General features: G+C 47.7%; 1 protein-coding gene across 6 annotated transcripts; it reads right to left on the bottom strand.

Moving 5' to 3' along the window:
* Positions 1–1,636: 1,636 nt before the first annotated feature.
* On the bottom strand, positions 1,637–26,971 carry RCC1 (regulator of chromosome condensation 1). Of its 6 annotated transcripts, XM_032863933.1 has the most exons (12): positions 26,825–26,971; positions 18,270–18,401; positions 8,316–8,397; positions 7,638–7,727; positions 6,593–6,780; positions 6,235–6,414; positions 5,097–5,193; positions 4,862–4,984; positions 4,197–4,352; positions 3,821–3,940; positions 3,336–3,488; positions 1,637–2,164 (listed from the first exon to the last, which is right to left on the bottom strand). In XM_032863933.1, the coding sequence occupies exons 3-12, from the start codon at positions 8,386–8,388 to the stop codon at positions 1,989–1,991; spliced, it is 1,356 nt and encodes a 451-aa protein (XP_032719824.1). In that variant the 5' UTR covers positions 8,389–8,397; positions 18,270–18,401; positions 26,825–26,971; the 3' UTR covers positions 1,637–1,988. The 6 variants fall into 6 exon arrangements, with proteins under 6 accessions (XP_032719824.1, XP_032719826.1, XP_032719825.1 ...); XM_032863935.1 differs by lacking the exon at positions 18,270–18,401; XM_032863934.1 differs by lacking the exons at positions 18,270–18,401; positions 26,825–26,971 and adding an exon at positions 16,984–17,077.
* Positions 26,972–27,159: the final 188 nt, after the last annotated feature.

The raw sequence follows: 27,159 nt of genomic DNA, 5'->3' as shown, positions 1-27,159 counted from the left end.
CTGTCAAAAGGGAAAACTCCAGTAAGTCTAAACCAAATGGACTTTTGGGGGGGGTGGTGAGGAGTAGCAGACACACAAGTGCTTCTTTTCGAAGGAAATATTAGAATCAAAAGTGTGATGTCCCTTCTAAGAAGTCAATTTCCAATCAGTATATTGCCTGTATTAAAACTAAAACTTCGGGGGGGGGGAAAAATCACAGAATACATTTGAAGTTCTTTTACATCATATTCATTTTTTTCAAGTCTTTTCCAAGAAGAACCCTTCTGGTGATAATAAAAAACTTCCTGTTAAACATTAATAGACATTCTAGATCGGCATTGTCCACTGTAACTTTCTGCAATTACAGAAATGTTCTATGTTTGCATAGCCTAATCCCATAGGCACCAGCCATACAGGACTACTGAGGACTTGAAATGTGGCTAGTCCAAACAAAGAAATTAATTTTAAATGTTTACAGTTTTAATTAATTTAAATGTAAACAGCCACATGTGGCTAGGGATCACCATTGTAGCCAGGTCAGCTGTATGATTTGGTTGCTCAAATGCCTGGAAAGATCTACATTTATATGAGTAGTAAGCAGTCTTAAGAGTTACTGCGCAGTTAACCATGTTTAATCAATTACATCAGCTGTTGAAAAATGATATAACAGCAAGATTAGTATAAGTATTTATAGATATGTACTATACTCAAACCTTGGTTTGGGATTAGGATATTAAAAGATCCATTCCACGTCTCACATTATGCAGCATAATTTTTTTTTTTTTTAAACTCCAGTGATTCCTGAAACATAAATACCTAAGCAAAAAAATCAACCAACTCTTTTTCTCTTTTTTGATTGGTATGAAACAGCCACATCAGCAGCTGACTGGCACATACCAGGACATGGCGACATCACTTAAGTCCTAGCCTTGCCCAGGTGCATAGGTATGGGTTTATTCTGCTCGTCCCAACACAGCAGGAGCTCCCTTAAAAAAGCAGGGAGTATGTAGAAAACAAGTGGCCTGTTTTATAAAACTCTAGATTTATTCAAAGTGTTAAAAGATTTCACTCTCCCCTCCAAAATACTTTACATTTAAAAAAAAATGAAACTGTTCTATTTTCTCAGCCTCTGTACAAGCTGCTGCTTCCCTTTCTGTGCACCAGCTTCTGCCCCTCTGACCCCTCTCCCCTCCCTCCTTCACTCTCAATATTGCTATAAGTTTGTTTATAATAGACTCTCCTTCCCCACAGCCCTCCACGTCCTGCCCTGCAGATGTAGCTTCCTTTCCAGACTTCAGGCCCTTGGCTGCAGGCAAGGCAGGTCCGATGGGCAGGATACTCAGGCAATGTCTGAAGGGCAGAATGCTTTGTGCTTCTGGGACGAAGGCTGATTGGCTTTTTTCTTGATCAAGTGGAGGATCATTGCTTTTTCCTCTCCATGGACATCTGCTGAGGGCCAAATATTTGGCTTGGGGTTGCGCACAGCTGGGCAGCCCTGCCCCATCTCCAGTTTCCCCCAGGCATAGGTCCGTGACAGCTGGGTCTGACCACCATACCATTTGTCTGCCTGTGGATTGTGAAGGACAGAGAGTGGCACATGGCTAGAGTAGGGCTTGATGATTCCCAACGTGGGCACCAAACCCCCACGAGAGGGAATTCTGGTTTTTGGCAGGCAAAACCAGGGTCAGCCAGGACCATGGGAGGTAGGGATGAGGGGGAAAGGTCTAATCACATAGCTCTGGGGTGAGCAATGTTCCGGCTGCCAAAACCTCCTCCCCTCTTCCATTTCCCCCCACTCCCCTTCATCCTGTAGGTTGCAGGATGATTCAGGAAAGGAGGACGGAAAAGAGGAAAAGGATTCTGTTCTGCTGATAGGAAAAAGGCAGGAGATGACAGAGTACTCGGGGCGGCGGGGGGGGGGGGGGGCTGTTGGAATCTGTAGTCATCATAGCTTCCCAGTTTTAGGAGGGAGAGTGGTGGGGCCGGGAGCAAGGCCCGCAGAGGCTTCATCAGCTCTGTTCTTTGTCCTTGACTAGTAAGACTGTGTGCTGGCCCCCACTGGACACTGATAAGACCACACGGTTCTCCAGCTGTTTGCCTGTCATCTCCACCGGGCTCCAGGCATCCTCCTCCTGCCCTGTGCCCAGCTGGTAGTTGGTGCCCATGCCCCAGGCGAAAACACGACCTACAGGGGAGAGAAATGGGGTAGCTGTCTCCAGGATCCCTAGCCCCATCTTTTATACTGTGAGAAGCCTGGAACATGAGGGTGAATTTTGGCTTTGGCCCGTAGCAGCCTAGCAATGCCCCAGCCTCTGGGAGTTCAGGGAAGGTGGGAGAAGCCAAAGAGATGATAGATTAAAAAAATAGCTTTGTCAAGCAGAGACAACAGTCCTTACACATTGCTAAAGACTTCTCCCTGCTCCTAGGCATGGCATTCAAGGCTCTACGTGACTAGCCACTCCCCAAACCCATACCACCTGCCATTCCAATGACCTTAGAGACTGATCTGGATGTTCCTGTGCCTGGGATGCCCTCCACTGCTTATCATAAAGGACTGAACGTTTAAAGTTAGTACAAGCACCACTTCCTCAGGAACTCTTCCCAGGTAATTCCAGGTCAAGTGCTTCCATCAGCTCCAGACTTCTCAAAGTATCTGTGGCTATCCCACTCACCCACTCAGGGTTTGGTGACCACCTGGTTCATACCCTCCTAGGCTGTGCCTGCTAGAACCCTAGTGACTAAGCCTTCTCTCTCCTAATAGAAGTCTAAGTACAACTCCCTGGGAACCTGGCACATACTAGGTTGTAAATAAAAGGGTCACCTTGGTGGAAAGTGTAAAGAGAAGCCTGAGTTAAGACTCTGGAGACCTGGGGGCACCTGGGTGGCTCAGTGGTTAGGCCTCTGCCTTCGGCTCAGGTCATAGTCTCAGGGTCCTGGGATCGAGCCCCGCATCGGGCTCTCTGCTCAGCGGGGAGCCTGCTTCCCCCCCTCTCTCTCTCTGCCTGCCTTTCTGACTACTTGTGATCTCTGTAAAATAAATAAAAATCTTAAAAAAAAAAAAAAAGACTATGGAGACCTGGATTCAAGTCCTACTGCCTGTGTGGGCCTCAGTGGTATATCTCTCCTTACTATTCTCCTATGCTACGAAACATATCACCCTTATGAAAATAGTTTGTTTACTCATTTTATGTTCATCAAAGCCAGAGCTTCTGACAGGAGAAAACAAGGTCCTCACAAACAGTGCTCTCTGCATCTCAGCTCCGTTTAATCACGGACATCAGAGCCTGACGAGCAGTCTGGTAAGAATCATGTCCCCTAAGACACAACCACACCGAGGGTGGGCAGCCCCAACTCACCATCCTTGGTCACAGCATACCCCACGGAAGCCCCACAAGCCACCGAGGAGACGGCAGGGAGCCTGGAGATGAGGGTGGGTATGCTCTTCTCCTCAGCACCCTCCCCAAGGCCCAGCCGCCCATACTCGGCCCGGCCCAGGCTGTAGGCTTTTCCTGTGGGAGGAGGGAGGAGAGATGAGGAGGAGCAGAGGGCATGCTCCAGGTAGGCCTGGGGCGTTCCCATATCCACGGGAGCTGGTCCCCACTCCCAGAGTGGTGAGAAGCAGGTGTGCAGCATGTGTCCAGGGAGGCCTGGGAGAACCCCCGTAGGACCCCACTGAGCTCATACTTGGATGAGTGCCAGGGCTCTGGGGGATGGGGATGGCTCTCATGGACCCACATCTGACCCAACCCACGGAGCAGGCCCAGGTTCCAAGGACCCCGGTCTCAGGAGTCTGGCTGGGCTATGCCCAAGGAATACCCCACCCCCACCCCAGCGGCCCCACCTTCCGAATCCATGCAGACTGTATGATGCTGGCCGCCAGAGAAGCCCACCCAGGACTTGGTAGAGTTCTTGAAGGATGTCAAGTTTTGGGGTACAAAGCAAGATTCTGTGCCCGGGGTTCCTGGGAGGAAAGGGCCAGGAGAGAACTGTCAAGGGTGAAGCTGTCCAAGGAGCTGTCCTTCTTCATCCCCTCACATGCTGAGGCCGCCTCCCCCACACCAATACCAAGGTATAGATCTTCTCAGTTTATAGAGAGCAAAACTATGGGTCTGAGGCATAAGCTGACCCCAACAAGGGTGCCCAGCAAATGAGTAGTGAAGCCAGGATTGGAACCCAAGTCACTCTGGGCTGTGCCAGATGTTGGGCTTGGAACTCACCGAGCTGATGATAGTTGGAGAGGCCAAAACCATACACATGGCCCTCGCAGGAGATGGCAAAGGTGAAGTAGGCACCACAGAAGGCATCCTGGAATCTCACATGACCCCGGCTTCCTCTGGATTTCAGCATCACACACTTGGGGACCAGGAGTCGTTCTGTAGGCAGAGAGGAGACCGGGGTCAGTGGCAGACACACGCACCTTCTCTCTGTCCTGTGCGTTTTTCCCCATTACTACAGCCCTTGGAGGGAAGCTAAGCAGGGATTCTTCTTCCTTTTCCCCATTTAAAGAAGAGGAAACTGAGGTCAAGAGAGTGCAAGTGCCTCACTCAGACTCCCCAAGTCATAAAAGGTAGCATTTACATGGAACTGACCATGTGCCAAACGTTCTTCTACGTTAACTTATTTCACTTCACCACAACCCGATGAAGTATGTTTAGAGATGAGAAACATCCAGTACGTTTAGAGATAAGAAAACTACAGCCAGTAGGTAGAAGAACCAAGATTCAAATCCAGGGTGGTCTGGCTCTAGAGTCAGAGATCTCACCTACCACTGCAGGCCTATCTAATGCAAGCCTAAACACACAGAGAGAATCCCTTCTGCTTCTGACATTCTCCAGGGGGTGGCTTGCCTAGCTGCCCTGCCAGAAGGACCTAAGCCACCTACCAAGGCCCTGCCGGCCACCACGGTTGGCAAATAATTCAGGCACACGGCCCAGCTGGCCCTGCTCCCCGCAGCCCAAAGTGTAGAGGTCACCATCAGCTGTCAGCATCACCAAGTGGTCATTTCCTGCGGGGAGAGGAAGGCAGAGGATACAGGGCTTGTCTGTAAGGCCTAAGACCAGGCCTGTCCTGGAACGAATTCTCCAGCTCCTGCCTAATGTGAGTACCCCCAGGCTCACCTGAGGCCACCTTCACTACAGGCTCAGTCAGCTGCACGTGCACGGGCACCATGCTCTTCTTCATGGGCTCCAAGAGTCCAATCACACCGTTATTGTCCTGGAAGGCCAGACAGAGCACTTACCGGCTGGTCCTGTCTGCTCCAGACCAGCCAGGTCCAGGCTCGCAGCAACCCCAGAGCTGTCTGGTGAAGGGGGCTGGGGCCAGATGAGAATGAGGCGCTGGGCAGGAGCCAGGACAAACAGGGAAATACTTCATGAGTGAAATGCTATGTGGCTTGTGATTTGCATTAAAATAACAAAGGAATAGGGTAGTGGATGGGAGTAGAGAGAAATAAGCTTGGCCACAAGCTGATGACAGTGGAGGCAAGTAGATGGCTATTAGGTATTTTTCTGACTACTTTCAGGTGTTTGAAATTCTCCATAAGAAGTTTTAAAAACAGGGATGCCTGGGTGGCTCAGTTGTTAAGTGTCTGCCTTCGGCTCAGGTCATGATCCCAGGGTCCTGAGATTGAGCCCCTCATTGAGCTCCCTGCTCCATGGGAAGCCTGCTTCTCCCTCTCCCACTCCTCCTGCTTGTGTTCCCTCTCTCACTGTCTCTGTCAAATAAATAAATAAAATCTTAAAAAAAAAAAAAAAGGCTTAAAAACAGCCCTGATGAGGACACACCTCATCAGATTCCTTTATTTTTGACATTTTAAAATAAATACCAAAGTACCAAAACAATTTTAGTGCTGACTCTACTGTTTAAACTCCCTTGCCTCAGAAATTCTGAGATGCGACAATCCTTCCCATGTACCCCAAAACCCCTGATAGATGTAGAAGAGGGCAGGGGAGAGGGGAGGTTGAAGGCAGGGAGATGGGTGAGGACAGCAGGCTTCCAGGATCTGCCTCAGCCCAAAGGCCTCCTTGACCCACCCTTTTCCCAAGATAACACACTTCATAATATAGATTCAACGAAAGAGCCAGGGGTGTGGACAAGCCTGGATGAAGAGACCTGGGTCTGGGTCCAAGCTCTGCCTCCCAGCCTTGACTTCCCTGCCGTTAAGTACAACAGGTAGGTGGAGATGGATTATCATTGGGCTCTCACCAGTGAATTCTGCCAGCCCGCCCCCATGCAGTCTTCCAGACCCAGTCTTACCCGGAAGGAGCCCCAGAGGAAAACACGACCATCCTCAGTGAGGGCTGCTGTGTGACTGTCTCCTGCTGACACCTGTACCACTTTCTCTTGCAGTTCTACTTTCCCGGGGACCATCTCTGAGCCCTCCACTGATGTGTCCCTTCCCAGGGCACCCTCATCGTTGCAGCCAAAGGAGTAGACCTGTGCCCAAGATACCCCCATTAGTGCAAGTCTGGCTTCAGTCCATTCTTGTTTAGATTACTCCCTGTGCAGCTGACCAGCTCCATCTCCACAGAGTAATGTGTGTGGTTCAAAGCTCCTTCCTCAAGCCCTCCAACCCCAGGCCCAGACCAGTCTTGGGCCACCAACCCCAACCTACCTGGCCACTTTTGCTTAGACACACAGTATGCATGCCCCCAGCCTCGGCTTGCACGATGTCTTCCGGAATGGGCACCAGAGCTGGCTTCTTTCTCTCCATCACATTCTCGCCCAGCCCCAGCTGGCCCACGTCACCCTGGCCCAGTGTCAGCACCATGCCTGGTTCTGTGCTGTGGGACCTATGGGAGACTGAGGGGTGAAGAAGACAGCCCTTGAGTGTGCAGGATGACAGGAGAGGAGGGGTCGCTGCATGGGCTCTGGGACCACAGACGCCTGGGTTCAAGCCCTTGCTCTGCCACAGACCAGTCATAGGAACTTTCTAGGAAGCCTAAGTCTCCTCATCTATAAAATGTGAACAGCAAAGATAACTATGTCACAAGGTTTTTGTGAAAATTAAAAACTGAGCACGTATTAATATGAGGGAGGACATGGAAACATGAAGACACTCAATATTGTGAAATGAATCTTGATGGGGAGGGGAAGAGAACAGTGAGGATACAGTTTTCCTGAATAGCTCTAAGTTCTCAGGAGTCCTGGTGCCAACAGTGAGGACTCAGATAAGGTCTACCCTTTATTGGCTCCTTATTCTATGAATGTTAAGTTGCTTTGTAGTCCCCTAAGTTATACTACAGACCTTCCACATTTAGGCTTCTGTTTTATAGGAAAGGAAAGAGAGACTCAGAGGTTAAGTAACCCTCCCAGAGTCATGGAGCTAATAAACATGGAACCTACATGGGTCAGAGCACTGTCCCTAGCCACCACCCTCAGGCTGTGACTTAAGTCCTAGACATACTCCCACAGAACCCTTCCGCTCCTATCTGGGAGCAGACACGCAGCTGAAGAGGAAGGGGCAGGAGTAAGACAGAAGACAAGCATTTGTGAAAGATACAAGCCAACCAGTGGAAGGCACAGAGCCATCTGAGGGCCAATGGCGGACGCCCGCAGCCCTGGACAACCAATGGCGTCCAGCTCCTCCCCCTGGGGGTACGGCCACGGCTGCCAGGGCCAGTACCGCTACGCAGAGGGTGCCCTGGGCAGGGAGCCACCTGGTCGGGTTTTCTGGTCAGGAGGGCTCGGCCTCTGGGCACCTGGAACGCGATGGGAGGCAACGGCCCTCACTGCCTGGTTACGATGGTCTGCAAAAGACAGACACTGTCTGAGTGTGGGTCCACACTATTCCCTCCCAGATTGGGGGTGGACTTTTCTCCTCCCCGTCTCCCTCCAGGATCCCAGGAAAGAGCAAAGCACAGGTACCTCCCTCAAATGCTACCAGGATGTTATCTCATTTTCCTCTTAACAGCCCAGCGAGATTGGTGTTCTTTCCTCTACTTTATGAATGGGTTACTTCAAGCTCAGAGAGATTAAGTCACCTGCCCAAAACTACACGGCTAGAAAGTGGCAGAGCCTGGACTTGAACCCACTTCTGGAAGTCAATGGTCTTAGCCGTAGTATATTACTGCCTGGAGCAAAGCCCTACCTAGGGTCTTAACCCCCCCCCCCCGGCCCCCCCCCCCAGTACTGCCTGAGTGCTTGTAGACAAGTCTCTGCTCCTTTACAACTGCCGAGGGTAGGATTCAATAAGCTACAAGAGACCCTCCATCTGGGTGGAGTTCCTGGGCTTCTAGGCCCCTCACCTTCAGATGTCAGGGGGAAGGAACCCAGTCCTAGATTCTGGGGGCTCCAAGAGGTCCCCCATTCAGAGACAGAGGCCAACACCAACTTACCCTTCACCTTCTTGCTTTTAGGGAGAGCATCTTCTGGGGGTGACCTTCTCTTGGCTATACGTTTGGGTGGCATCTTCCTTTCCTGAAAAACCAAGGCAAATATTCCATCTCAGAAATGGCAGTCATTTTCCTGCTCTAACTAAGTAACCTTTACCAAAACCCCTAAAAAGGGTAAGAGGAATTCTGACAATTCCAATTCTCAGAATTTATCTGAGAAGAACAAGAACAGAATAGTGGATACACCCAAAGTTTAGGTTTCATACATATTCTCTACTGTATTCTTCCTAACAGTAACCAAAAAAAAAAAAGGAGCATCTTATATACTCCATGGTAGGGGGTGCCTAGGAAATATGCCATATATTCAGGATAGAATAATATGAGGCCATTAAAACTGACGCTTTCAGAGATTTGTTTATTGAATAGGAAGATGTTTGTTGCCAAATAATATAAGCAGCTTGAAAAAACAGTCCATCATCCCATAAAAAAAAAGGCATACACATGCAAAAATAGGTACACAAGACTCTGTGGTAGGAAATATATTCACTATTAACAATGGTAACCTCTGGAAAATGGGATTATGGACACTTATTTTTTTTCTTTGTACCTTGCTATATTTTTTTTTTAAAGATTTTTTTTATTTATTTATTTGACAGACAGAGATCACAAGTAGACAGAGAGGCAGGCAGAGAGAGAGAGAGGGAAGCAGGCTCCCTGCTGAGCAGAGAGCCCGATGCGGGACTCGATCCCAGGACCCTGAGATCATGACCTGAGCTGAAGGCAGCGGCTTAACCCACTGAGCCACACAGGCGCCCTGTACCTTGCTATATTATCTAAGATATCTGACAAAGAACTTTACATGTCTTTTTAAATTATTTATTTTAGGTTTACTTATATATTTCTGTAATTTCTCCACCTGTGAGATTCAAACTCATGACCTTGAGATCAAGAGCTGCATGCTCTTCTGACTGAGCCAGCCAGGCACCCCTATTTTTTATTTTATTATAAAAATTTAAAACCTTGAAGAACCAAAACCAAGTTAGTATCTCTCACAGCTCCCCTCAACCCTGAGATAACCAACAGTAACTTTGGTAAAGCACTATTGTTTTCAGACCAAAAGAAAAACCAACCAACCAACCAAACAAATAAAAGCTATTCTCATTATACAAAACCAAACCAGACCACCTGTGCCCTCTGATCCAAAAGTGCCACTACTGAGAAGACACTGGCTTTCCTAAACAGTCCAATTAAGAAATATACTTAGGGTGCCTGGGTGTTAAGCAGCTGCCTTCAGCTCAGGTCATGATCCCAGGGTCCTGGGATCCCCCGAGTCCTGCATGGGGATCCATGCTCTGCAGAGAGCCTGCTTTTCCCTCTGCCTGCCGCACCCCCTGCTTGTGCTCTCACGTGCTCTCTAGCAAATAAATAAAATCTCGAAAAAAAAAAAAAAAAGAAATAAACACTGTATACACTCACCAGTGGTTACAAAAAGGGGAAAGGAAAGCACTGAGTGGCAAGAAAGTTTCTTGGACCTAGCACCATCCAGGACAGCTGAGGGCTTTGGCCCCAAATGGCTCCCTCATTTGGCTGCTGCTGCCCCACAACAGTCTCCCTGTCTTCCTCAAGGCTGCTCCCAGAGACACTCTCCCCAGCTCTCTCAGTTCCAATCCAGCCCAAACTGTGTCCAAAGCCTTCTTTCTCCACATACCCAGCCCCAGAAATAAATCCTTATTGAGCCCTGGTCTTTAAGGTTGTGAAACTGTCTAAGCCTGGGGCTCTCCAATCTGGACTGCAAAGGTTCTGGAGTGGCTGGCAGGGGTCAGTGCCCTTCAGAGCTACCCTGATGTGGAAGTGGAATAGCCTGTGCCCACGGAGAGCCTCAGGGCCAGAATCTTTCTAGGTGCTTGACGTTGGGCAGAATTACTTAATCTCTTCATGATTCAGTTTCTTCCTCAGTAAAACAGGGATAATAATCGTACCTACATCTTTGTTATTGAAGATTAAATGAGCTAATTCTGTAAACTATACACTCATATTGGTATTATTTTTTTTTAAAGGTTTTTATTTATTTGACAGACCGAGATCACAAGCAGGCAGAGAGGCAGGTAGAGAGAGAGGAGAAAGCAGGCTCTCCACAGAGCAGAGAGCCCAATGCAGGGCTCGATCCCAGGACCCTGGGATGATGACCTGAGCCGAAGGCAGAGGCTTTAACCCACTGAGCCACCCAGGCGCCCCCTCATATCGGTATTATAACATCTAGGGACACCTGGGTGGCTCAGTCGGTTAAGCCGCTGCCTTTGGCTCAGGTCATGATCCCGGGGTGCTAGGATCGAGTCCCACATCGGGCTTCTTGCTCAGTGGGGAGCCTGCTTCTCTCTCTGCCTCTGCCTGCCTCTCTGCCTGCTTGTGCACACAGTCTCTCTCTGACAAATAAATAAAATCTTCAAATATAACATCTAGACCCTGCCCCAGGCAATGCCTGAGCACAGCTCTAATCTAATCTAACCCACCTCTCCTCCCTTTTTCAGTTAAGGGATGAGACTCTACCCAAGACTATAAACCAGAGGGAGAACTTCAAGAGCCCTTCCTGGGCTCAGCTGTGGGCCTAACCTCCTCCCCATCTCCTCCTTCCGGCAGGTCCTAGAGCATCATCCTCTCCCGCTCCCCACTGCATGGTAATGAACACAAGGCCAATGGCCTCTGAATTTCTCAGCACACTTCTGCTTACTATCCTGGCGGGGAACAAAGGACTGAAGAGAAGGAAGCAGCCAAAGGTTCAGAACCCTCCAAGCCTGTGTAGGCTGAGCTTCCTCTACAGGTTGTGACAGGCCTGTTCTGACTCTGATGAGGTGGCAGTTCTGAATGTCACCCAACTTTTATTCTTTTGGGGTGGGACTCCTCTCTTTGGGACCCACCTCTTTGAGACCCCCCCCACCCCTTACCATGCTAAAGATGCACATTTTCTGGGATTAGAGGGAACTGGATTCATCTGCTAGAGCTGTGGCTTGTTCACCCCGGCTTTTGTGACCCTGGTTGGCCAGCAGCCTTGACCTCTGAGCTGTATCCTCTTCTGTCGGGGGGAATGCTATGACCACCTCTCAGAGCTGCTGTCAAAACTGAATGAAATGTTGTAATGGACTCTGCAGTGCCAAGCACACAGTAAGTACGCAAGACATGGCAGCATTTATTCATTTGTTCTACAAATATTTGAGTGCCTCTTACCACTGCTTGGCGTTGGGCCACATGTGGCAAGGATAAAGGAGACCAACCCTCTCCCTGTTCTCATGGAGCTTACATTGTAGCAGGAAAGAAACATTACTGATAGTGCTGAGTGAAATAAGCAAGGAGACATAAGAGATAACTTGGGAGTGCACAACAATGTGAGTGTGCTTAACCACGCTGACCTATATGCTTAAACAAGGTTAAAGTGGAAAAAATGGTGAAAATGGTAAACTTCATGTATATTTTATCACACCAAAAAAAAAAAAAACAAAAAAAAAAAAACGAAAGAAAAAGAAAATAACTTGGGGTAGGGGGAGGGAGTGGTGAGGGAGATGCCACGTTTAAGCTAGGACCTGAAATCTGAGAGAAACCTGGCACTGCAAGACCAGGACAAAACTGGCCTGGGATACGGTGTGGTAAGTTTGGGAACTGGGAGAGGCCAGCGTGCTGCAGCTGGAGAACTGGTCAGATGGCAAGAAGTGAGCAGGGGCTGGATCATGCACGGCTTTCTAGGGAAAACAGAAAACTTTTAAGAAAGTCTTCATCAGATTTACACTCTTAAGTGGCTGTTCTGGCTACTCTAAAGAACCTGGGATGGACTGGAAGAGGCCATTGCAGGCATCCAAATGAGAGATGATGGTGACTTGACTGGGTCTGTGTGAGCTAAGAGAGGAAAAGGAAACAAAACAGATCAACTTAGGAGACAGATTTGATTTGCGGATTAGATGTGTGGAGTGAGGGAGAGGGAGGGATCCAGAATGACTTTCTTCATCCTGAAAGAAATCCAGTGGATCCCGGGCAGACCTCCCCAGGATCCCCCTATAAGCCTGGCCAAACACAAAGACTCCCAGGCCTTGGCTTAAATGACTAGGAGAATGGAATGGGGCACCTGGCTGGCTCAGCTGGTGGAGCATGTGACTCTTAAATCTCAAGGTTGTGAGTTCGAGCCCCACACTCGGTAGAGATTACTTTTAAATTTTTTTTTTTTTTTTTTAAAGATTTTATTTATTTATTTGATAGACAGAGATCAGAAGTAGGCAGAGAGGCAGGCAGAGAGAGAGAGAGGAAGGGAAGCAGGCTCGCTGCTGAGCAGAGAGCCCGATGCGGGGCTCGATCCCAGGACCCTGGGATCATGACCTGAGCCGAAGGCAGAGGCTTAACCCACTGAGCCACCCAGGCGCCCCTCGGTAGAGATTACTTAAAAAAAAAATTGACTTGGAGAATGGCAAACTTCTATTTAGTGAGGTGGGAGAACACTGGGGGACAACCGGGGAGGAGAGACCCAAGAGCCCCATTTTACCAGATGTTTTCATTAAGTCCGAAGTCTTTGGGAGCCAGCAAGAGGCGATGTTAAGTATGCAGAGCTGGGTGGGTTAAGGGGTGTGGGATAGAACAGGTATCCCTTAGTTTCAGGTAGACAGCCTGTACCTCTGGCCAAGTTGGCAGCCAGTTCACTGTGTCCAAGGCCCTGTCCTGCCAAAGGTAAATCTTCCGTCAGTTCTTCAGAATGACCTGTAGAGGACAGCTGTGACGGGGAGGGAGATGGTGCCATAGTGCAGAAAAGTACTCACAGCAAGAAGTGAAAACACAGGGAAGAGAATTATGTCAGCATACTGGTGCTGATGCTAGGCTGACCTGTAGGCAAGGTGTGGAGTGGAGACGGAAAATAAACATGAGGTGATTGGTATCACGGGGCACTAACAAAAACATGTGTTCCTGTGGGCTGGAATCCAGTGAACATCTCCTTAGCCACCTGTGTTTTGGTGAACATTGTGGGGCATCTCACTGCAAGCTAAGCACACTGATCCTACTTTACAGATGAGGAAGCTGAGGCTCGGAAAGTTAAGAGTATCTCACCCAGGACTGGGGGAAGAAGTGAAGGTCTCAACCAGGTTGGTCAGACTCCAAAGCTGGTGCCCTTGTCAGCTTCCTCCCCAGGCTCCCCAGTCTCTCAGGCTACCTGGGAACTGTCTCTCATACCCTCTCCCCAAGAAAAGATAACCCCTTGGCTCTGGTCTTCCTGATCCCCACCCCATGTCATTCCGTAAGTCAGTCATGATCTTTCTAAACCTCAGACCTGAAACAAGCTGCTTTCTTGCTCAGACTCCCCAGTGGTTCCCTCTGCCTGGAAGACAAAGCCCACATTTCTTAGCTTGGTGCGAAAGGCCTCCAGAGTCTGGTACTGATATAACATACGGCCTCATCCCTTCTCTATCACAACCTCCTTTTGCTTCCTACACAATCTCAGACTGCTTACTATTCTCTCCAGACCATTTGCATCTCTATTCCCATCCCTCATCCTACTGGAAGAATGTCTACTCAGTCCCAAATCCACCTCCACTGGTAAACATTCCTGGTCCCTCCCCTCATCCTAAACTAACCATTCTCTCCCAGAGAAACTGGGACAGACTTCTGGACCCTAACTACTCCATAGTTTACGTGTCTGTCCATCATACCAACCTACTCCTTGAAATACGAGCCACTCTCAGGTACCGGCCACTCCTATTTTCTGTATGCCAACAGCCTTCTACTTGTCACCACAAGCAGAAGAAGTACTATCACTCCTAAGTCAATTGATGGGCCTGAGGCTCAGAGAATACAGCCAGTAAGAGAGAGTCAGGAATAGAACCAAGGTATAGCTAGCTGATTGACTTAAAACAAAAACAAAAACCAGGTTGGCCAAAGGCAGGCCATGATCCAGGCAGGGGTGGAGGCAGCCCAGGCAGGCCTCCCCAGAATCCATGAGCTTGGCCAAACACGACAAGTGAGGGCAGAAGCCAGCTGAGTGGAAGAGGGTGGTGAGACCAGAGAGAAGACACTGAGGCAGTTTGGGTCTGAGTGGGTGGGCCAGGTGGGTGTGGGAGCCACTGAAGGACCTGGGGAAGGACAGACCTGAGTTCTCTGTGAGTCTCAGAATATATGTCTCTCAGACAGAAGACTCTAGGTACTGCAGAGTCTGTTGTGAGCAATCCCAGAGGCAGGGCAGGGGATGAAGGCACCCCTAAAGGGTGGAGCCCTGGGGGCACCTGGCTGGCTCACTCAGAAAAGCAGGCAACTCTTGATCTCAGAGTCGTGAGCTGGAGCCCCACAGTGGATACAGAGATTACTTAGAGAAAGAAAGAAAGAAGCTATAAATGAATGAATGAATGAATGAATGAGAAGAAAGAAAGAAAGAAAAGGTGGAGCCCAGCACCCATTACCCACCTGCATATCCTGGACTGTACAAATCAGTCCTTTGTATAGACTCTGGGTGAGTTTTCTTAACCACACACTAAGTGTCTGGGCTAGAAATAAGTAGCAATCTTTTGCCCCCACCTCTCATTCCCTAACAGAAAAACACAGCTTCCTTCATCAGCAGCTTACTGTCTGGGAGAAGAGTGAGACACAGTCACAAATAAGCAGAAGTCAGGTATAGAGTCAACTTCCACTAAGAGCCACCTACGATGCCCTCGGAGGCAAGTGTGATCACCCTGGTTTTATAAATAAGAAAGCTGAGGCTCAGCAAAGGTGACCCAAGTCACACAGGTGGGATGAGATCCCAGGTCTCCTGACCACTCCCCACCAGGGCCAGAGTACCCCCCACCCCATCTTTCCTCCCCTCTTCTCCCTGGGTTCCAGTTTCCTCATGTGGTGAATGAAGGTACACCAGACTAGACAGCCTACCAGGGGCCCGGTGTTCCTTCCTGTTGTGACCTCCTATGACCTCTCCACAGCCTTGTTTCTGCAAAGGAAGACAGGGCCCTCTCTGACCGCAGCAGCTGTCCTGGCCACCACCCCCACCTCACCAATTCAGAAGGCAGACACTTGCTAGTCTCGCAGGCTTAGGAATCTCTTTGTGACAATGGTCCTTGGGAGGAAAGGGAGGAGAGGGTCTCATGTGTCAACAAACACTTGCTGAGCTCCTGCTATGTGCCGGGCACAGCGCTGGCATACTTCATCCCAGGAGTTCCTCACCAGAGGAGCCCCCTTGTATACAGAACTGTGCCTGCGGGCAAGGGGCCTCAGCTTCCACCAATGTTAGAGCAGAATCACTGCTTTATGAAAAATACAGAATATTAGTAAATCTCACCCCATGCCTCTTACCTTTATTTTACAGATAAGGAGACTAACACCCAGGGAGATTAGATGGGTGGCCCAAGGGCACCCAAGTAGTAAGTTGCAAAGCTGAACAGTATTCCTGCTCTTGGGATGTCTTTGCAACAAGAGAAAGGTGAATTCATCTTTCCAGACTCCATTCTGATGCCCTTCTTGGGTGACACCCTCGCTGCCTCCTCCACCCCCACCCAGGGTTTCTTGGTCTTGCACTCCAGACCTTTCAAGACCCAGCCCTTGATGTGCCTTGTGCCAGACTTAAATCGGTGGTATTCCTGACCCCAACACTCACCTGTACCTTCATGCCTTTATGCAAAGGACTGGATGGACGACACTAACCCCTCCACCCCAGTCAGCTGAATAACTCCACTGTCCTTTCAAAACCCCATTCAAGAGTCACCTCACCTGGAAAGCCATCCTGACCCTCCTGAGCAGGGCTGGGTGGCCCCCTCAAGAGTTCCTGTACCACTCCATACACTCAACTTCTGCTAGGGCACACAAGTCACACTTGGTTGGAGCACCTCCATTACTATCTGAATGAATGAATGAATGAATGGTTCCACGGACATACTTCGATGACACCCCGGACCACGACTGAGGCCCCCAGATGGGTCTCCCCAAGGAGACCAGGAGCTCTGTAAAGGCCACACGGGGCCCTTCTCCCCACTGCTCCCCAGCCCTGCCAGCGCAGCACGGAGCAGCCAGTCAGTAAATAATCGGTTGACAGATGAGCTGATGCGGGGTTCACAGCACACCTCTCCAAGTGTCAACAGTCTTCATCCTGGTGCTTGTTGACGCTGAGACTTCTTTCCCTGAAGTCGACCTTCCCCAGCCTACCCTCGCGCTCCTCAAGCACACACTCTGGTCCGGCAGGATCCCTCCCCTTGCTCGGCCGAACGCATCCTCCAGACGAACGCTGGTCAAAACCACTTTCCCCGCTCCGGAAGCGCAGCCCTTGCCGGGGCGGCGGGTCCCGGGCCGCGAGGCGCGCGGCTCTGCGCCCAGCGGGGTCACCGCGGCCGCGCGCACTCAGCCGGCCGCGCTCGGACCGTTTGAATCTCCCGCCCGAGCGGGCGCCGCGGGCCGGGCGGGAGAGGCGCGGCGGCACAGGGGCCGCGCGGCCCTCGCTCGAGCCAGGCGGGGCCGGGCCCGCGCCAGGGCGCCCCGCGGGGCCGGGGACCCGCGCGCCCGCATCCGCGCCTTCCTGCCGCCCGGCTTCACGTGGGGCCGGCGCCGCCGACACGAGCGCGCGGGCAACGGCCCGGGCCCGCCAGGGCTCCGGCTGTGGCTGCTCCGCGCGCCGCCCTCCGCCTCGACCCGCCGCCCCGACCCTCCGCCCGTGACGGGCACGACCTACCTCGTTGCAGGTCCGCCACAAGCAACTCCTCGGCTCGCCGGCCCGGCCACGAACTGCCCCAGAGCATGCGCTCTGCAGGCCTCCGGCCCCGACCCGGGGCCAGAAAGGAAAACAAAGAGCCCGGCGGCCCCTGGCGGCCGCCCCGGGAAGTGCAAGTGGCGCGCTCGGGCTAGAGCGCTCTTGACAAGGCTCTTTCCGCCCCTGGCCCGCGGACTGTGGACTGTGGGTAACATATTTGGGAGGCTCCTAATCCCGACCAGTGAACTGACAATCAGAGACCACTTGAAACCAGAGTTTGGGAAGATCTGGTGGGGCAGGGACTGTACGGAGCAGAGAGATAATGATCTTCCCTGCTCTCAAAAGGGACCCAGTCAGAGAAAGATAAGAAATCAGACCATCAACAACCACGCAGGGTATCAGGATCAGCCTGGGGCTTAAGAAAGGCTTTCCAAGGCAAGTCTAAGAGGGCAGGGCATCTAGGAGATGCATCCCTTGTGATGACAGGGAGCGATGAGAACCTAGGGTGGTTGGGGGAAACTGCCAAGGTGTGACTTGAGCAGAGGGTGCCCGTGGGAGAGGGGAGAAAGCTCGAGTGGAGGGTCAGATCATGATGCAGGCCCTGGTGTGTCTAAGGAATACAGCTTCTGTCCTGAGAACAGTTGGGAGTTAGGGAAGGGATCTGAGCAAGGGAGTGACCTGAGCAGAGTTTTGTTTTAGAGCAAAATGGAAAATGGAGTTGGTGGGAGGGGAAACACAGAGGGGTGGGGTGGGGTGGGGGGCAAGAGAAGCAAAGGAGACCAGCTAAGAAGATGAGGGTGTGGATTGGGGTTGGGGCTGGAGATGGGAAAAAGACATCAAGCTGACTAGGTTCTCTTGTTAACACACTCCTTCTTCAGGATGGATACAAACTGTTCAGGATTTCAGGTGTTCCCGGAGGTGACCTCTCAGGTCATTTGACTGTGGCTGGGGATTTCTGAGATCAGGGCAGGGACCTCTGCAGAAGGGTATTTTCTCCATTTCATGTTGATTTTGACTCTGAAAGTCATTCAATCATACCCACACCCTAGAGGGACACTTTCTTTTTAAATTAACATATAATGTATTATTTGCCCCAGGGGTATGGATCTGTGAATCGTCAGGCTTACACACTTCACAGCACTCACTATAGCACACCCCCCCCAATTGTCTATAATAGATGGATACTTTTGATGAGTATTTACCAACTGAATTTCTCCTACTGATATGGACCCCACCCCAAAGTACTCCCCACCTTCAGGGTCTCTTACCTCTCCAAGTTTACCTCCGCCTCCATCATGGACTCCTCTTTGGGATAATATTCTGTGAAATTTCTCCAAGTTTCAACTCTGGATCTTTGATCTCTCTGCTGTCTTCTTCCAAGATCTTACTCATTCACATGGCTTAATATAATTTTAAGAATGATTATTATCACCCATTTTATCAAACCCTTTGCTAACTACAGAAACACATCCACCCATGTCCGTGAGCTTGTTTGTTCCTTACACAACATCATGATTGTTGGAAAATGAGAAAAATGGGGTTCATAGAGCTGAGGCAAGTTCTCTGGGGTCAGCACACAAGCAGAAGGGGACCAGAACTCTTGTTCTTTCAATGGAGAAGACAGCCCATTTGGTCTGGTTCTGACTTCCACCCTTCTGACAGCCCTATATCTCTTCCCAGAAGACCCAACACCTAAAATAAAACATGTTTTGTGTGGATCTAGACTCCCTTCCCAACTTCATCCTTACATCCAAGATTAAGGTTCTCTGAGAAGTAAAGATTTAATCCTTAACTTCTAATTCTTCCTTCTTTTCTTCTCTTCATGTTTCTGTTTCTGCCCCTCTGGTCTAAAGCTCCACCCTCCTGGCCTCTGGTCCTGCCTCTCATCCTTTTCCCTCCATTTTGTTCCTCCGAGGTCCCCACATTTGTCTCCCTAAATCATGGCTGTGAGAACTTGCCCTGCTTCAAAATCTTTAAAGACTCAGGTACTTCTTCACTGCTGTTCTTGGAACACCAGCAGCAAATGCCCCAGGCTGTTGATTTCCTATTCTTTCCTTCCCCTCTGCACTATACTCCGAAGATGTCCATGTTCATTCTATCTTCTCTCCTTTATCTGGGCTGTTTTCCCTCATGAGTGCCTTCCTTCCTGCCTTGCTAAGCTCTTGATATATCTTAAGGCTCCGTCCAGCCCCATCTCTGTGAAGCCTTCCTTGGCCCCGCTTCGTCTTTCCTATCCTGAACCCATATACTGATTTTAATTTCTTCACTTATATCATTGTTTTATTTATTGAAAGAAAACCATAAGGACAAACAATTGAAATTGGCCTAGGAACTGTCTCAAATGATAGAAGTGAAAGACGCTGAAAGTTACTATAGGGGCATCTGGGTGGCTCAGTCGGTTAAGTATCCGCCTTCAGCTCAGGTCATGATCCTGGGGTCCTGGGATTGAATCCTGCATAGGGCTCCCTCCTCCTCAGCAGGAAGACTGCTTTTCCCTCTCCTCCCCACTTATGCTCTCATGCTCTCTCTCTCTCTCAAATAAATAAACAAATAAATAAAACCTTAAAAAAAAGTTATTGTAACTTTATTCTGCACACATAAAAGTTAAGTAGAAGCATGGAAGATATAAAAAGACCAAAAGTTAATTTCTTGACAATATGTAAGATTGCAGATATACTGGATTGCTATTAACAATAGATTAGATATTGCAAAAACAATTATTAGTAAACTTGAGGGCATAGCAATAGAAACTATCCGAAATGAAAGACAGAGAAAAAGAATTTTTGAAAAATTGAAAATAGCATCAGTGAGCCATTGATACAGGAAAGCAAAGAGGAGCTGGGGCGACAATATATGAAGAAATAACAGCTTAAACATGTGCAGACTACAGACCTACAGATCTGTGATAGCTAATTTTGTATGTCTACTTGGCTAGGCTATGGTGGCCAGCTGTTTGGTCAAATGCCAGTCTAGATGTTGCTGTGATGGTGTTTTTTGGGTATGATAACCTTTAAATCTGTAGATTTTAAAGAAGCATATTACTGAGGCACCCGGGTGGCTCAGTGGGTTAAGCCTCTGCCTTCAGCTCAGGTCATGATCTCAGGGTCCTGGGATCGAGCCCCATATCAGGTTCTCTGCTCAGCAGGGAGACTGCTTCCCCTCCTCCACCTGTCTCTCTGCCTATTTGTGATCTCTGTCTCAGTCAAATAAATAAATTAAACCTTAAAAAAAAAAAAAAAGAAGCAGATTATCTCCTGTGATGTGGGTGGGGTTCATCCAATCAGTGGAAGGCCTTAAGGGAAGGAATTCTGACAAGACGCAACACCAGCTCTTGCTGGAATTTCTAGCCTGCCAAAGTGCTCTACAGATTTCTGACTTGCCAGCCCCCACACCTACGTGTGCCAATTCTTTAAAATAAATCTCCATCGGGACGTCTGGGTGGCTCAGTCATTAAGTGTCTGCCTTTGGCTCTGGGATCGAGTCCCACATTGGGGGGGTCTCTGCTCGGCGGGGAGCCTGCTTTTCCCTCTGCCTGCTGCTCCCCCTGCTTGTGTACACACACACACACACACACACACACACACTCTCTCTCAATCTCTCTCTGCCAAATAAACAAAATTTAAAAAAAAAAAATCTCTATCTACCTATCCGTACACAGACCCCCTGTTGGTTCTGTTTCTCTGGAGAACCTTGACCAACACAAAATCCAAGAAGCTTAAGTAACTCCAAGCACAGAAAAACAAGACACATCAAGATCAAATTACATAAGACCAATGATCAAAAATCTTAAAAGCAGTCAGAAAAAAAGACATGTTATATACAGAGAAACGAGACAAGGATACAATGCAAACAAGATGACAACAGAGCAACATCTCTAAAGTACTCCAGCAAAATTATATCTAATAAGGTATATCCAGCAAAACCATCTCTCAAAAATGAAGGTGAAAATAAGGGATTTTCTGGGACACCTGGGTGGCTCAGTGGGTTAAGCCTCTGCCTTTGACTCAGATCATGATCCCGGGGTCCTGGGATCAATCCCCGCTTTGGGCTTTCTGCTCAGCAGGGAGCCTGCTTCCCCTCTGCCCTCTGCCTGCCTCTCTGCTTGCTTGTGATCTCTGTCTGTTAAATAAATAAATAAAATCTTTTTTAAAAAAAGAGATTTCAGACATATAAAAGCTGAAAGAATTCATTACCAGTTGAACCACTGTAAAAGAGATATTAAAGGAAGACCTTTGGGCACAAGGAACATGATACCAGACGAGGATCTGGATCTACACAGAGGAATGAAGGGCACTGGAAAATTCCTTATTTCACCTTCATTTTTTTTTTTTAAGATTTTATTTATTTATTTGACAAACAGAAATCACAAGTAGGCAGAGAGGCAGGCAGAGAGAAAGGAAGGGAAGCAGGCTCCCTGCTGAGCAGAGAGCCCGATGCGGGGCTCGATTCCAGAACCCTGAGATCATGATCTGAGTCGAAGGAAGAGGCTTAACCACTGAGTCACCCAGGCACCCCTCACCTTCATTTTTGTTGTTGTTTTTTCCCCACCCCCACCCCCTCACCTTCATTTTTGAATGATTGTTTTCTTTCTTAAAACTTTAAAAAGGATAATTGCCTGTTTAAACAAAATAATGTATTGTGGGTTTTATAACATATATAAAAGTGATACACATGACAACAGTAACTAAGACTGTGGGGTGACAAACGTATTGTTCTTATACTACCCTAAGTGATGTGATAGAATACCAATGTGAACTCTTATAAGCTGTATACTTATGTATATGTATATATAGATGTATACTATAGATGTATACTATGAACCCTAAAGCAACCCCAAAAATAACAAAACAAAGTTATACCTAGTAAGCCAACAAAGAAGGTAATATAGAATCAGGGAAAAAAACAAAAAACAAACAAACAAAAAAACCTCTTTTTTTTTTTTTTTTTTTAAAGAGAGAGGGAGGGCAGTGGGAAAGGAAGAGAAAATCTTAAGCGGGCTCCACACCCAATGCGGTGCTCAATGCAGGGTTCCATCTTTGAACCTTGAGATTATGACCTGAGCTAAAATCAAGAGTCAGACACTTAACCAAGTGAGCCACCCAGGCACCCAGTACTCACTTTTTTAAAATGATTTACTTATTTATTTGAAAGAGAGAGTGTGCATTAAACATGGGGGGAGGGACAAAGGGAAAGGGAGAGAGAGAATCCCAATCAGACTCCCTGCTGAGCGAGGAGCCTGATGTGGGGCTCCATTTCAGGACTCCAGGATCATGACCCAAGCAGAAATCAAGAGTCAGATGCTCAACTGATTGAACCACCAGGGACCCCCAATACTCATTTTTTAAAAGGAAGAATAAGAAGACAAAAGAAATAAAGAACAGATGAGACAAATAAAAAACATGTATCAAAATAAGACTCTAGGGTGCTGGGTGGCTCAGTTTATTAAGCATCTGCCTTTGGCTCAGGTCATGATCCCAGGGTCCTGGGATCCAGCCCTGCATCCTGCTCCCTGCTCAGTGGGGAGTCTTCTTCTCCCTCTACCCATGTTTTTTCTCTCTCTCTCAAATAAAAAAAATTGATAAGATTCAAACCGAAGCACATTAATCATATAAAAATAGGGTCTAAACTCTCCAGGTGAAAGGTAGAGATTATCATAATAAATCAAAAAAGCAAGACCCAACTATACACTGTCTACAAGATATATAGTTTAAAGATTTTTTTTTTTTTTAATTTGACAGACAGAGATTACAAGTAGGCAGAGAGGCAGGCAGAGAGAGAGGAGGAAGCAGGCTCCCTGCTGAGCAGAGAGCTCAATGCGGGGCTCGATCCCAGAACCCTGGGATCATGACCTGAGCTGAAAGGCAGAGGCTTTAACCCACTGAGGCACCCAGGTGCCCAAGATATAAAGTATAAATATAAATACACAAATAAGTTAAAAGAAAAAGGATGGAAAAGATACTCTGGTAATAATAGTCAAAAGAAAGCTGGAGCAGCTATATTAATAACAGACAAAGTAGATTTCAGAGCAAAGACTTACTGAAATGAAGTAATTTCATAAATGATAAATAAGTCAATCAAAATACACAACCCTGAACATATTGCAACTAATAACAAAGTTTCACAATACATGAAGCAAAAATGGATAGAACTTTTTTTTTTTTTTAAAGATTTATTTATTTGACAGACAGAGAGCACAAGCAGGGCCAGTGGCAGGCAAAGGCAAAGGGAGAAGCAGGCTTCCCACTGAGCAGGGAGCCCGATGCAGGGCTCCAGCCCAGGACTGTGGCTAGGATCATGACCTGAGCTGAAGGCACGCCCTGATAGAACTTCTTTAAGAAACAGACAAATGCACAAATTTAGCTGGAGATTTTGATAACCCACTCTGGGTAATTGATAGAAGAAGTAGCCAGGAAACCAGCAAGGACATCAACTTGAACAACTGCAGCCAACCTGACACGTTTATAAGATGCTTCACCTTTCTTCACATTCCACCTTGGCTTTCTTCAAACAACAGTAAAATACATATTCTTCTCAAGTATACATGAAACATTTACCAAGATAGACCATGTTCTAGGTCATAGAACAAGTCTTGGTAAATTTAAAAGGATTCAAGTCGTACAAAGTATATTCTTAGACTACATTGACATTAAAATAGAGACCAATAACAGAAAGATCTTTGGAAAACTCCCAAGTATTTAAAAACGAATACACTTTTAAATAGCCCATAGATAAAAGAAATCAAAAGGGAATTTGAAAGTATTTTGAGCTGAATTAAAAGGAAAACACAACATACCAGAAGTTTAGGATATTGTTAAAGCAATATTTGGGGGAAACTTATAGCACTAAATGCTTCTATTTAAATAAAAGAAAACTCTTAAATCAATGACCTTAACTTCTACCTTAAGAAGTGAGGGAAAGAGGGGTGCCTGGGTGGCTCAGTCAGTTAAGGGTCTGACTCCAGATTTCAGCTCAGGTCATGATCTCAGGATTGTGAGAATGAGTCCTGTGTGTTGCTCCAGGCTCAGCAGGGAATCTGGTCCAGATTCTCTCCCTCTGCCTCTGCCCCTTTCCCCACTCAAGTGCTGTCTCTCAAATAAATCTTTTTTTTTTTTTCCAAGACTTTATTTGAGAGAGAGAGAGAGACAGCGAGAGAGCGAACACAAGGGGGCAGTGCGAGAGGGAGAAGCAGGCTTCCCGAGGAGCAGGGAGCCCAATGTGGGGCTTGATCCCAGGACCCCAGGATCATGACCTGAGCTGAAGGCAGACTCTTAATGACCGAGCCACCCAGGCACCCCCTCAAATAAACAAATCCTAATAAAAAAAGAAATGAGGAAAAGGAATATAAACTACATCTAATCATAAAAAAAAATAAAGATAAAAGCAGAAATCAATAGAACATAGAAAAACAACAACAACCAGTGTTTGCCATGTGCCAGGCGGTACAGGTACTGAGCTTACATAGATGGTCCCACTCCTTGAGGATCCAACTAGTAAGTTAGATGTACATCAGTTTAAAAATAATCACATCAGAATGCTAACAACTATCATGATGGGATACTCAAGGTGTTGTGCTTATTTTTATTTATTATTTATTTATTTATTTGACAGAGAGAGAGAGAGAGAGAGAGAGAGATCACAAGTAGGCAGAGAGGCAGGAAGGGGGGGTGAGCAGTTCCCGCTGAGCAGAGCCCAACATGGGGCTCCATCCCAGGACCCTGAGACCAAGACCCAAGCCAAAGGCAGAGGCTTAACCTAGTGAACCACCCTAAGCACCCCAAGGTGTTGTGCTTGTAAGGAAAAGTGAAGACAGTGGTGCAGAATTCAGGCCCTAGAGACAAAGACCTTTAAGTTCCACTTTGTGTGGCCTTGAGCAAATGATAAAACCTTAATTTTGTCTTCCTTTTCTAGAACATGGATTTAATAAAATTCCCTGCACTGCGTAAGGCTGTTTTAAGGATTAAAGAACGTGGGGCTCCTGAGTGGCTCAGTCGGTTAAGTGTCTTGTCTTTGGCTTGGGTTGTGATTTTAGGGTTCTGGGATAGAGCCCCATGTGGCGCTCCCTGCTCAGCGGGGAATGTGCTTCTCCCTCTTCCTCTGGCCCTTCTCCAGCAGGTGCTCTCCCTCGCATGCGCTATCAAATAGAATCTTAAAAAAAAAAAAAGATTAAAGAATGCCTAGCACATAGCAAATCTTCATCAAATGTCAGGTACTATCATTAAAATGTGGGTCCCATCCATCCCTAAGATAGAAGGTGGTGAAAGGGGGAGGCATGGCCAGGCAAAGGCTCTCACTCCCCAGGAAACTACTCATTTCCACTCTATTTTCCACTGTCAAGTAAAACTGGGCGCATAAGTTTAGAATTCATTACAACTGAAACTGAGGCTTTATGGTGTCGTGGTTATTACATTAGCTCAATACAAAAAGAAGTGGTTTAAAACAGGTGGAAATAGTATTATTTGAGGCATGATATGACATAGATTTAAAATAGGCTCTGTAGTCAGTCGCCTTGCTCACATGCATACTCTGCCACTTACTGGCTGTTCCTCATATCCTCCAACTTCAGCTTTCCTCATCTGCAAAAGGGGCACAAAGAGTACCTACTTTACGGAGGTGCATGGAGTATTAAGTAATATACAAATATCACCACTGGAGGCGCCTGGGTGGCTCAGTGGGTTAAAGCCTCTGCCTTCAGCTCAGGTCACAATCCTGGGGTCATGGGATCGAGCCCCGCATCGGGCTCTCTGCTCAGCGGGTAGCCTGCTTCCCCCTCTCTCTCTGCCTGCCTCTCTACCTACTTATGATCTCTGTCAAATAAATAAAATCTTCAAAAAAATAAGTATCACCACTGTCTTGCTCAAAGCTAGTAATATATATGGTTTTGGAAGTAGCTTTGAATCCTGGTTTTGCTCCTTACTAGTTAGGTGATCTTGGGCATTACTAATCCCTTAAACTCTCCTAGAAATAGGGCTGGTTTTGAGATAAACCTGGTTTAGTAATAGCTATTTATTCGACAAAATTTATTAGATACCGTATCCCAGGTTATCTGCTTGGTAAGCGGTATTTAACAGACTCCTACTTATATGAAACTAAGCTTTTTACAAAATAACAAATTTCTCATCAGAACACCAACAGGTAGGTACTTTAATCATCCCCATTATGTGGATGAAAAAAAAGGAGGCAGGGGTTAAGGGGCTTGCCCAAGGTCACATGCACAGCAGGTGGTGCTATTTGGATTCAAGCCAGGCAGGCTTTGACTCCAAGACCAAGTTTAGCAATGACGGATAGGACTGCCTACACTCAGGAAAAGGCTAGAAGAGCCTGTTTGAAAAAGCCTAGACAGGTAAGTCGAAAGCAGGAGGTTGAAAGGGTAGCGCCTAGAAGACCTAATGATAGCTTTGCTTCAGCTACACAAAGAATGCACTATTTCCTGCCCAGCAGGTTACCCGGCCTGTGTTCACTAGTACTAGAAACTAAACTCCCTGATTCTAAGGGGAAAACTAACACCATTCAGACATTTTACTGAGCACCTCCTCTCAGTAGGCTGCTTATGAGAACTGGACAAAAGGCTGGCCCAGGTATAGAAGTTTCCTCCCAGCAAGTCTACAGGTGTGGATTTGTGCAGAGGCTCTACTCAGCTGTTGGCTTGGACAATTAGCCTGTTAAATCTAATACCTACCTCCGTCATGAATACATGCCAAGCTTACAACAGTGCCTGGCACAGGTAAGTACAAATGTAGTTTTAACAAATGACCTTAAGTCTTATTCCTTATAAATAAGCCCAAGCAGCTCTCCCAGGTTTTCTATAATGGCTATGAACGCTTACCTAGCTTCAGTTCAATCCTCTGGCCCTGAATTGAAGTAGTCTGCCCAGATGTTCCAAGATTACTCAAAATCACCCACTTCCCTTAAACTTGACCCTGATGACTTCTAACTGGCCACATGGTTGTTAAAAGCCCCCTCCCCACCTTATGTTAATTTAGACCCACTCTGGATCTAGACTCTACCTTCTAGATGGTTCCCTGCTAGTCCCCATCATTCAGGGTCTCAACTGCCCTATAATGCTGGCAGCTAGTATGAGCTTAACAAGATTCCCATTGTGACTCAATCTCACATCACTCATAGGCAGGATGACAATTTTCTCAGGCTTAAGTCCCACTT

Source organism: Lontra canadensis, unplaced genomic scaffold, assembly GCF_010015895.1.
Source record: "Lontra canadensis isolate GAN:19392208 unplaced genomic scaffold, GSC_riverotter_1.0 scaffold25, whole genome shotgun sequence".
Lineage (NCBI taxonomy): Eukaryota > Metazoa > Chordata > Mammalia > Carnivora > Mustelidae > Lontra > Lontra canadensis.
The sequence above is the reverse complement of the archived record's forward strand: the minus strand, read 5'-3'. Positions and strand labels throughout refer to the sequence as shown.